At 34.1% G+C, this 12,904-nt stretch overlaps 1 protein-coding gene across 1 annotated transcript in view; it reads left to right on the forward strand.

The window, feature by feature from the left end:
- The window catches only part of SEMA3C (semaphorin 3C), a 208,095-nt gene extending 195,691 nt beyond the window's left edge, over positions 1–12,404 (forward strand). The window contains exons 16-18 of the mRNA XM_019958597.2: positions 2,906–2,973; positions 5,681–5,811; positions 9,575–12,404. Of these exons, the coding sequence (XP_019814156.1) occupies positions 2,906–2,973; positions 5,681–5,811; positions 9,575–9,988 (613 nt within the window). The 3' untranslated portion in view covers positions 9,989–12,404. The remainder of the gene's footprint in view (positions 1–2,905; positions 2,974–5,680; positions 5,812–9,574) is intronic.
- The last annotated feature ends 500 nt before the right edge of the window (positions 12,405–12,904 follow it).

The following is a 12,904-nucleotide window of genomic DNA, read 5'->3' on the forward strand; positions in this document are numbered from 1 at the left end:
ATGGTTTTCATAGTAACATTTTACTGTTTTTCATAGTAAACAACATTAAGCATTTTTCCTCTTTATCCTCAAGCACATTAAATATTTGTACATTTGTATCAGTTCAGTTTAGTCACTCAGTTGTGTCCGCCTCTTTGTGACCCCATGGACTGCAGCACACCAGGCTTCCCTGTCTATCACCAATTCCCAGAGCCTATTCAAACTTTATGTTCATCACATCAGTGATGCCATCCAACCACCTTATCCTCTGTTGTCCCCTTCTCCTCCCACCTTCAATCTTTCCCAGCATCAGGGTCTTTTCCGATGAGTCAGTTCTTTGCATCAAGTGGCCAAAGTATTGGAGTTTCAGCTTCAGCATCAGTCCTTCCAATGACTATTCAGGACTGATTTCCCTTAGGATTGACTAGTTGGATTTCCTTGCAGTCCAAGGGACTCTCAAGAGTCTTCTCAAACACCCCAGTTCAAAAGCATCAATTCTTTGGCACGCAGCTTTCTTTATAGTCCAACTCTCACATCCATACATAATTACATACAATTTAATCTCAAATGTTATTTATTCTGGATATAGACATGTAGTTGGAAATGTTAAAATGAGAATCAATTTACCCTTCAAGTAAATATCTGCTTTTTACACAGTAAGAAAATAATTTCATTGTTTATCTAAAAGAATAGACTATAATGAAGGAAACTTTGACATCTTGAGCCATATCCCCAGTCCCGCATGCAGTGTAATATGACTGTCTACCATCATGCTTTCACGATGTTCTACAAATACCTTAAAGGGAATCTACACATATAGAAGGGGCTTCCCTCATGGCTCAGACTTTAAAGAATCTGCCTGCAGTACAGGAGACCCAGGTTTGATCCCTGGGTGACAGATATAGAGAACTCAGATGGCTGCCTTATTGTTCTCATCATTAAAGCAAAGCCGTAACAATGTTTTTCTATATTTGAAAGTCTGGAAGGTATGTGATACTGCAAATTCAGATTGCTAAGCATAAAGGTCCATGTACTTGAGTAAACCATAACATAGTGCTGATCATACGACAATACATTAAACTATTGTGAACAATATTGCTTACTTGGTGCTACTGCAGCTAAGTCGCTTCAGTCGTGTCCAACTCTGTGCGACCCCATAGACAGCAGCCCACCAGGCTCCCCCATCCCTGGGATTCTCCAGGCAAGAACACTGCAGTGAGTTGCCATTTCCTTCTTAGATGGCTGAAAATGACCAGTTCAACTATAAGAACTTTCACATGATCCTCATACAATATATACTCACAAGTTGGCTGTTAGTAAATAATTATGTGACTTCATAATATACCACATACAATGCAGTAAAAACCTGACTGAGGACCTATTCTAAAGTACAGTGTTAATCATAATTCCTGAGACAAGAGTGACTTCCACTAGTTTGTGTTTGTAATTGTAGAGAAATATACAACTGAATAAGGGATCATGTGGCTTTGGGGGGAAGAGAATCCTTAAATGACACAAAGTTTATATTTCATAAATAGATTTATATAATCCTTTGATTATATAAACTGTTATCTGTTTGCCATAACTTTTTTTTCATTATTATTGACCTTGAGGTTAATTATGATGTGCAAATTTTATAAGCCCAGTGTAATATTTTCCTTCTCTTACTGAATATTTTAATTTATCATTAAGGATAAAAATATTAAGAGAAACTTAGCTAGCCAGTTAAATGATATGCTCATCCATATATACTTTGCAGAATTGATAACAGACAATCAGTTTACCCCTGTTAATCACAATAAAGAACACTCTGTTCCTTCTCCTGTATAACAAGGTTCATGTCCATAATTCACTGCTAAGGTCTTTCAATCACTCTGTTTTGATTTGTTGTATTATGTAATGCAATTGACACTAATGGATAAGTGAATCTAAGACAAGAAATTCAAGAGTTTGCAAATAATTTTAAACTTCTATTTAAATAGTGGACAATTTTAAAAGGATGAACTAAAATTTTGAAATGCTTAAGTTGATGATATGCAATGAGTGAACCTTGTTTGGATCCTGGATAAACTTTTAAAAATGCATAAGGAATATTTTGAGTATCACAACTAGTGAAATTTCAATATAGAATGTACTTTATATGATCTCATTAAATAAGCATTGATATGGTTAGTATAATTGTTATGTAGAGAAATTAGTCATTCTTAGATGGTACATACATTTAAGGGTATAAAATTATCATGTCTGCAACTTATTTTCTGAAGACTGTCATATATGTGCATATGTAGTATATATATCACATCTACTTGGATATGAGAGAACAATAAATATGGCACAACACAACAATTTATGAGTCTAGGTTACTACCATTCATTGTATTTGTATATCCACTTTTCTATAGTCTTGAAAATTTTCACAATAAAAACATGAAGGAAAATGCTTAGTTTAGTAAATGAAACGTTTTGCTTAACTTTATATAAATATCCATTTTCTTTGTCTCTCTGGTTCTGGACACTTTTTAATGTTTCTGGAGATGGTTTGAAAGTAAGAAAAAATTATAAAGTGGAAGATGCTAGTAAGTTTATACTTTGGAGGTTATTGTATTAGAAAATTTTCTAGGACTGTCTCTAAAATAAAAATTTACCCTACTAATTTGGAATCTAGCATTTATGCAGGAAGTACATATAATAGGAGGTTCATCTATCGTGAGTGATAGATGGGGAAACTCTGAATTAATTCAAATTGAAAACAAAGTGCCCACATGATATTTGAAGCACTGAACAAAAAATATGGATAGTCAGATCCTTTTTCTTTATGAAACCTTAGCCAATCATAAGATTGAATAATTTAAAATGAAATCTTTTAAATACATCATAATTGGCAATGTTAATTCTAAGTCGCTCATGTATATTTCTGCACTTCATAGGAGGAGCCGAAGACAAGATGTGAGACATGGAAACCCACTGACTCAATGCAGAGGATTTAACCTAAAAGGTAATTAAAAGTGGTCAAACTTGGTAAAGAGTAGCAGTGCTCCATATCATATTTTAGTAAGGGAAATCTGTGATAAATCAAATGTGTCATTGTAAATAAAGATTCACTATACAAATTAGAGGCATTCATGTATAATCATTAAAAATTAAATATTATTTGTACGTATACTAAGATTTATGTAAAGAAAAGTCCAGGAACACAGATATCCTTGGATATGTTATTTGGTAAGTCTTTCACAAAGATAGTTATTATAGATTTTTCTAGCCATTATTTTTTTTCTGAAGAAAAAATGTACTTTATTTTTGTTTACCACTGAAGAAAAAACATCTTGTTTGTTTTTTCCTGTGATAAATGGCATAACAGAATTTACTATTTTAACCATTTTAGAGTGTAAAGTTTTGTGGCATAAAGTATATTGATGATGATGTAAAACGAGCACAACCATCCATCACTGAAATTTTTTCATCATCCCAAAGTTAAGCTCCATACCCATTAAACACTAACTTCTTATTCTCCCTTCTCCAGCTTGTGGCAACCACTGTTCTAATTTCTGTCTCTATGAATCTAAATATTCTAAATATCTCATATAAGTGGAACCATACAATATTTGTCCTTTTATAACTGGCTTATTGGAGAAGGCAATGGCACCCCACTCCAGTACTCTTGCCTGGAGAATCCCGTGGACGGAGGAGCCTGGTAGGCTGCAGTCCATGGGATCACTGTGAGTCGGACATGACTGAGAGACTTCTCTTTCGCTTTTCACTTTCATGCATTGCAGAAGGAAATGGCAACCCACTCCAGTGTTCTTGTCTGGAGAATCCCAGGGGCGGGGTAGCCTGGTGGGCTGTCGTCCATGGGGTCACACAGAGTCGGACACGACTGAAGCGACTTAGCAGCAGCAGCAGTATTAGCCTAATGTCTTCTTCGAGACTTCTTGGGTGGTTCAGTATTAAAGAATCTGCCTGAAATTTAGGAGACACAGGTTCAGTCCCTGGATTGGGAAGATCCCTAGGAGAAGGAGATGGCAACCCACCTAGAATTCTTGTGTGGGAAATCCCATGGACAGAAGGAGCCCAGCAGGCTACAGTACCTGGGGTCCCAAAAGAGCCAGACACAACTTAGTGGACTAGACAACAGCAGTGTCTTATTTAGGGTTCATTCATGTTGTAACATGTGTCAGAATATTTTTCCTGCTTAAGGCAAAAATGTAACCCATTGTGTGTGTGTGTGTGTGTGTGTGTGTATCCATCAAGGAACACTTGCACTGCTTCCAATTTTTAGCTATTATGAATTATCCTGCTCTGAATTTTACAGTTTACAACCATACCATATACTTTCAGCAGTCTGGCCATGTGTCTTAAGATTAATCTAATTCCTTTCTTCCCATCCTGACATGGAGACACTATGTTATAATTTTTCCACTGAACCCCTCCCCCCACCTCCTCCCCACCAGCAGAGAGACCTTCCTCGAGGCTTACCAAGGTGCTATAGAGGTTCTGTAGTTCACTGTTAGCACAGACTCCTGTCGCTAACCTTTGTGAGCATGGGCCTTTTTGTTTTTATTTAAATAATGAAATTCTTGTCACTAACTACACAAACCACAAGAAGAAAATTGAGACACATTTTGCCTAATTGTTTCATACATCTAACTGAGGGAATAAATCCAGATTACTATTTCTCTGATTGCTGAATATTTTATAAATCTGTGCATCAGTTCCCACTTATAGTAGCAGTAGTCATAGTGGTAAGAGTATTGGCAACAGAGGAACAAATATGATGAACAAATATCAGTGTTGATTTTTGTGTCAAAACCTGAGCTAAGTGCTTTTATAAATAGATTATGTCACTTACTGCTCAAGAAATTATTCTGAAGTAGGATCTATTCCTATTCACACTTTACAAATGAGATTTCTGCCCATGTCTAAGCTACCACATAACTATACTGAATACTCTTCCTAATTTAAGAATTTCAGTATAAGAATGTCTGAAAATATCTGCTTTGGAACCAAGTAAAACTGAAGCACAGAGATGTTAAATCACTTCTCTAAGGTTATACAGCCAGTAGTGATGAAGTCAAGCTTTTACCTCAGGTATCTCTGAGGTCAAAGATTATTTTCTCAACCATTACATCCCACTGTGACTGCACCTTGCTTTCTGCCTTTTCCCAGTGTTTCTGATTTTCATCTAAACCACACTGAATGTGGAGTTTAGAGGTGGGATGAACCTAGCCTTGGTATTGCCTGGCACTTACTAACTCTTTGCCTAGGACATGTTTTTTAATAACTCACAGCCTATGAAAGCTGAGAAAATGTAATTCAGAAAGATATTGTAATAATTAAATGTTCAAGGTGATATTAAGTGCATTCCTTGTTGTAAAGTAATTCTTGAATAAATGTTGATGCCCTGGTATCTTTCTCTCCTTCCTTTTAGGTTAAACACACCAAACAATGTATCAACTTATTAAGTAATTAAGACTGCTTTTGGGCTTTTGCTTCCAGTTCAGTTCAGTCGCTGAGTCGGACTGTCTGACTCTTTGCAACCCCATGAATCGCAGCACGCCAGGCCTCCCTGTCCATCACCAACTCCCGGAGTTCACTCAAATTAGTTGCTCACAATTTTATAGAGAAATAAACTCTCATATAAGGGAATATGATCCAAATTCCATTGCTTCTCTCTCATTCTCTCTCATTTTATTTTTGCTCTTCAGCATACAGAAATGCAGCTGAAATTGTTCAGTATGGAGTAAAAAATAACACCACTTTTCTTGAGTGTGCCCCCAAGTCTCCACAGGCATCTATCAAGTGGCTGTTACAGAAAGACAAAGACAGGAGGAAAGAGGTGAGTAATGCAGGAGAGCAGCAATCAATCAGGGCTTTGAAAGAGCATTAAATCACCATCCCTCAGTGAGGCACAGATCAAAAAAAAGGAAGGACATATGAACATCCTTTAATGTCTTTGGGATGACAAGTGCCACCTTCTTTAAAATCCTTTGTCCATGGAGTTGATGGATTAATTAGAAATCCCATCTGCCTGCTCACCTCTACAACACAGTGATTAAAGCAAGAGCTTGCACACTCAGACGGGGGTACTGATGTGAGGAAGCATTTGTAAAAGAAACAAGATGTGCGCAAATCCAGAAGCCAAGTTCTCACACAACAGCACCTTTGTGTGATTCACAAGATAAAAGGGGCTTTGGAAAAAGCTCAATTTTCCTCAACAAGAAATTCCACTTAACTATAACCTTTATGGTAAAGAGCATTTTTCTGCTGTGTGGTAATCTGCTTCCATTGCTTTATTATTCATAACTCTTGGGGTTTTGTTATAGGTAATGTGTGGAATCATTATTTATGGGACCATTGCCTTTATTAAGTGATAGGTTAAAAAAAAAAAAACTCAACTTTCAAATGAAAGGACACTTGTATTAACCTTTCACTGATTATAAAGAGCTGTTTTAAAAGGAAAACATTGTAAAACAGCACAGAGTGAAATATTATAAATAATGAATTCCATAATATTGATGTCACATTGTCCTAACTAATGAGGGGATAAGAAGAAAAATACATATGTATATATAAAGCCTTAAAGTAGCCTAAACTGCAGTGGTATTAACAGTACATCGCAAAGTGTGATGGAGTGAAGGGAAAAATAGAGCCTTCGGCACTTGGGTGTTTTCTGTTGCGCAGTTTCCATACTACATATTAGGTTAATGAGAGCTACATAGAATGGGTACAGTCCTGAGCAAAGCATTGCATCAGAGTAACTAACATAGATGTTGGCTCTTTTTGAGGAAATTCTTTCCAACTCTCAGACCTGCCTATCCAAAGATGTTATGAGCTGTTTAGGAAATTTTGTGTTCCCTGTCACAGGAATATTAAACCATAAGCTGATGACCACTTGCATAAGATGAGACTTAAATATCTGGGGAGAAAATGGGCTCAGTGGACTTCAGGGCCCCTTCTTGCTGCAGAATTTCATAACATTTTTTAAATTTTTTCATTAATAAAAAATACTGAGGCTTGTTTTGTTGCTATCAAGTCTATCATCAAATTAGTCTTGAAATATCTGCAGTCGAATTAATTTTAAATTGTTTTGAATGGATGTGGAGCGTAAGAATGATTGCCTTACAAACCACTCTGGGGCAGAAGTCATAATGTATGTTGATGATGATTATCATACAGAAATGGAATTCTTAGGCTTGAACATGTCATGTGGACATGAACCATCCTTCCAAAGAAAGTCTGTATATGTGTATGTGAGTTGGAAAGCCACAACACAAACAGGGGCTTACCTAACATAGATAAAATGCTGTTCTTTTATTCAGTAGAAAGTTCAATGGAAAAATATATAATGGATGAATGTAATTTCTATTGTGTAAAATTAAAATACATGAATATATACAGGCTTGAATACATGTCACAGAAATTAACAAATGAAATTTAAAAAGGAATGTATCTTGTGTTTTATCTCTTTCATGGTATTTATAATGTTTTACTTCAGAAGTTTCAAAAATGTGGAGACACATATGGCTATCTTGATTTTTCTCCCAATCTCAAAAACAGAAGAATACTATAATTAAAGATAATGAAAAATCTAAACCCTAATTATGAAAATCTGGTCTGTCCAGAATTTAAGCAGAGCACATTTCCACTCACTGTCACTTTATTGAATAAGCTATTAATATTTAATTAAATTTATCTTAATTCTTCCTCAGTAGTTTAGGCAAACATACACATATTTCTCACATTTATGATGTGTAAATACTGAACTTTTTTTTTTTTTTTAGTAAGACAAGTGGTAAAAACTTTCAGAGAAAACTGCAGATAGTTCATATTGAATAGCGTAAAGACTAAAAGCCCTCCTCTCCTCCACTTCAGTACTCATTCCCACTTCTAAGTATAGGCTGCTAAGAATTATATAGTCCTCCAACTAGTCTCCATAATTTTCCTATTTTCCTCTCTTTCCTTCTTTGTATCTCTTTCTCTGTCACACACACACACACACACACACACACACACACACACACACACACATACTTCAGTGTTAGTACCTATGGAGCTACCTTACTTTTCTTGGCTGCATAGTATTCCACTATAGGACCATACTTTGCCTTTACTAAAGCTATCTACTGATTACATTATTTCTTGTTTTTCCTCTTGTCAAAAGTATCAGGTAGGGACTTCCCTGGCAATCCTGTGGTTAAGACTCCATGCTTCCACTGTAGGGGGCATGGATTCAATTGGAGAACAAAGATCCTGCATGCTGTATGGTGTGGCCAAAAAATAATTTAAAATTTTTAAAAATTCATGTGAGTGAATATCTGCATGTTAGTTAGACCACATATTCTATATAAATTCCTATAAATAAAATATCTGCACTGAATCTTATATATAAATATTAATGAATATTATCAAATTAGCCTCCAAAATTTTTCTCAATATCATGCAAATAGAAAAGACTTTCTTTTTTTATGAATGCATTTATACATTATTTAAACTATTTCTAAGGCATTTTAAAGCTTTAAAAATTGAATGAACATAAAAGATTTGCTTTGTATGTTTCAGTCCTTTTTCTTAATCTCTCTTTTCTAGTTCTGTTCTGTTCATATTTCAGCACTATATTTTTCCTTTTTGTGCTTTTGTGAGTTACTTTTTATCTAAAACAACCTATTTTTGGTTTGTATTTCATTAATAATAAACTATGTATTTATATAGAAACTTATCATTTAGAAAAACATTTCACATTCATTCTTATTTTTCTTTGGGTCAAATTTCTTTCCCTCAATGAAAGAGCATTCCTGAGTATATATATGAAGGAACTACTTACCACTCAGGTTTTTGTGTGTTCACTGATAATACTATAGCTGGCCCTGTAAGGAAATGGATTTCTGAATTTAGCTTACATCCAGAAAATAATAGTTTTTCCAGCATATGCCTGTAAAATAATTAAACATTCACCTCCTAGATTCTTATTACTTTTCCTTGGAAAGTAAAATCACTTGGAGTACTTATAATAAGTTCCAGCTTATTTTTAGTCATTCTTTATGTTACATAATTGGAAAAAAACCCTTGATAATGTTCAGAACTCTGCCTCAGCTTATACAATTATTAGTTAGGAGAATATTCATTCATTCATTGAAAAAAAGGTAAAATTCAATGATTTAATTATGGCTTCATGTTCTTACTCAATAAGTGAGTATTTTTGTTACAATAAAAGGCAACAACTACAGGGTAAAATAGTTTAAACTGTGAATTTCATGTATATATGTTGTCTGTAATTTACATTCTAGAGACATTCAAAACTCTCACTTAGATGTGAATAAACTGTTTCTACCCAAAGGGAACGCACTTTACGCTATTTGGGCCAATATGGGTGGTACCTTTACTTTCTCTTTAATACACTCAGTACCCCTGAAACCAGATCTCTTGTGCAAAAATAAATAAATAATAAAGAGGCAATGGAATTTGCCAAAAATGTGTCTCCACTAAGATGGAAGTTAATTAGTACTCAGTACTTTTGTTAAACTTATGAAATCCTTTTTACAAGTCATACCTTTTTAGCATGTATAGAGCTGGATTTCAGAACTTTGATATCTCTGTTTTAGGTCAAACTGAATGAACGAATCATAGCCACTTCACAAGGACTCCTTATCCGCTCTGTTCAGGATTCTGACCAAGGATTGTATCACTGCATTGCAACAGAAAACAGCTTCAAGCAGACCATAGCCAAAATCAACTTTAAAGTTTTAGATTCCGAAATGGTGGCAGTTGTTACAGACAAATGGTCTCCATGGACCTGGGCCAGCTCTGTAAGGGCTTTACCCTTCCATCCGAAGGACATCATGGGGGCTTTCAGCCATTCAGAAATGCAGATGATTAATCAGTACTGCAAAGACACTCGGCAGCAGCATCAACAGGGAGAAGAATCTCAGAAGATGAGAGGGGACTATGGCAAGTTAAAGGCACTCATCAATAGCCGAAAAAGTAGAAATAGGAGGAATCAGCTGCCAGAGTCTTAATGTTGTCTTAAGTGGGACTTATGCTTCCATTAATAAAGGTCTGTCTTCAATGATCAAATTTTTAGCAAAGAATCTTGTGCTTTACCCGTGGGCAATTCCTGAAGAAGGTGGTTACTCACTGAGAAAGGTGAATGTTACATGAACTGAAATGAGTATGCATTTTCTTGTATGATATTGACAACCCTAGACATGTCATGGTCCTCATGGTGCATAGAAAGATTTAACTTAACCTAGATTTTATTTATATCTTTATGTACCTTTTCTTCAAAATCAATATGGTGGCTATGAAACTAGAATTCTTAAATCCCTAATTGAATGAGGGCTATAACCTGAGATCTTCCATCCTTGCTTTAAGGATTTAGATTTCTAATTGACAGTCATCTGTATACAAAAACAAATGCCAAGTTCACAATTTTTACATAGTAAAAGTGAAGTAAATGCTTGTAACAGAGTCAAAAGAAATGTAGAATAAAAAATAAAGACAAGGAAGAGGGAATCTAAAAGTTGAATAAAACACTGGCAGTTCATTAAAAGATAATATGGAGTTTATATGCTTCCAGTGAAATATGGTATTAGTTATTGTTATGATGGCAAAAATTGTCAGTTGCTGATATCCATCACTGATCTCTGTTCCCTTGTTTCAGGAAGATAAAAGAAACCCTCACCATTAATATCTGACTGGAGTTATGTCAGTGAAGCTTTTAAGTTTATATTGTTACATAGTCATCTTCCAAACAAAAGCACTTTCCTTTTTGGAAGATATTTAAGTTATTTTAGACTCAGAGAATATAATCTTACACAGTTTAATCGATTAATATGTTAATTCTAATTTTGTAGTTTGCATGGCAAGTTAAAAAATATAAGAAGAAAAATTTTTTGAAATGCCAAACTTGTATATGAGGTCTCTAACCATCAAAATGGGAGAAAAAAGAAAAACAAGGTAAAAAAATCAATTTTGTTGACAGAAGTTTATTAAAAATACTACTAATTTTTAACTTCAGGAATTAATTTCATTGATTAGCTTACTTTTGTTTACCAACCTCAGATACCATTATGGAATTTTAAGTCACCAATTCTTTTTTTTTTTTAATGCTCTTTTGTATATGCTGGAGAGACACTCATCTTATGAAGTGAAAAAATTTCTAATTTGAACAAAAATAGACATACTTTATTTTAAAAGAATGTTGGTACATCATATTCACTGGTATATAAATACAAATGTGGTAAGTCTGTGATGAATGAAATAACTATCTTCTTATTATATACTTGGATCCTGTGTTTAGAGTAATTTAATATTCATTTTTTGTATTCCAAATACCAATTAGATGAGAGAAGTATAAAATTTTCTTCATATCCTCATATTTCCTTTAAAAATACAACTTTTGCTGTTTCATTTTACATTTAACAATTTCCATGTTTCCAGGTGCAAAGAGAAATTATATAATATACCTAATCAAAATCTAATACAAAAGTGTTATTTGTAGTTACCAATCCATAAATAAAGTAATCAAGATAAATATATTACTTTTCTAAGCACTATAGTATAAAGTGTCAAGAACTAAAATCATTGTCAAAATGAATCTAATCGCTTATCAGAATCTAAGAATATAAGTTACTTATTTAGATGGTAAATTATGATATTACAAGGGGAAGCCTCAATGGAGCAAAAGTAGCAGTAACAAACACAACATAAATAATGTTTCTTCAAAAATAAAGGTATTAATAAAAGCTATTGTTCCAAATGTGTATATGATTCTAAAGTAGCGTCTAAAGAAGTTTGTTATACAAATAGTTCTCTATTTCCACTCTACACGCACAAATAGAAATGTGTATAAAGCTGAAACCATCTTTGGTGTTCATGGTCAATCTATTCTATGTACAGAGTTAAAAATAAAATTGTTTTAGACTCAGAGGCTAGATAAAGTAAACTATACTGGTCCCCTTGCTTCATGTAAACGCAAACTGATAGACAATAAGGGTGTTTAGTTTTGTAACATTATTTGTGCTATTTAATGCCTTCTGCTTTAAACATTATTACGTTGTATATACTTTTATCACTTTACTTTTAAAATTATAGAGACTCTTCTTGAACAAAACTGCCAAATGTAAAGAAAATTTTCTTTCTCAAAAATATTGTTAACACATACTAAATGTTGGTGGTTGATTGGTTGATTTTACTTTGTGTAGTTTGACAGTTCAATGACTTGATATGTTTTTCATTTGTATTGTACATAAAATTTCCTAGAAATGCACTTTTTTTCAAAGTGTAGGTTTGTGAATAGATTTTAGCATGATGAAACTGTCATTACAGTGAATGTTCACTCTGTGTAAGGAAATGTAGTTAGCACAGTAATATTTAATTGGATATTGAAGAAATCATGTGCCTGGCGAAATAAAACATATTGAATTCCCCAAAGATGTCTTTAATTTTCCTTTTTAATGTTGAGTTTATAATTTCTTGTTGATATGATAGAATCTGCTGACTCTTACAATTGTTCTTATTTTCCCCATTTATTTATTTGTGTGTGTGTGAAAGTAATGCATCTGGATATTTCAACATCTCCAGTAGGATATACTTGAAAACTTTCCTTGTACCTCTGTCTCTCGTTTAGGTAAGTCCTGCCCCAGAAACACCCAGCATTGTCAGTTTCTGTGTATATTTCCATGATACGTTATACACAGCAAGCAAATTCATATTTGTTTTCTCTTTAAGAGACATTTTATATCCACTCACATCTGTGGACAGTTATTCAGACTTGTGTCTACAGTTGGGGGAAAAAATAGTATAGTTTATAAATGCTTGGGTTTGAAGCCAGACTGCTAGAATTTGAAGTCTTATCACGGGAGAATTGCCGAATCTCTTTCGTCCTCTGCCCAAATTAATACCCGTAAAGTGTTAGGGCAGAACTTATAAGT

The sequence above is a fragment of the Bos indicus genome, chromosome 4 (genome assembly GCF_029378745.1).
Source record: "Bos indicus isolate NIAB-ARS_2022 breed Sahiwal x Tharparkar chromosome 4, NIAB-ARS_B.indTharparkar_mat_pri_1.0, whole genome shotgun sequence".
NCBI classification, from domain to species: Eukaryota; Metazoa; Chordata; class Mammalia; order Artiodactyla; family Bovidae; genus Bos; species Bos indicus.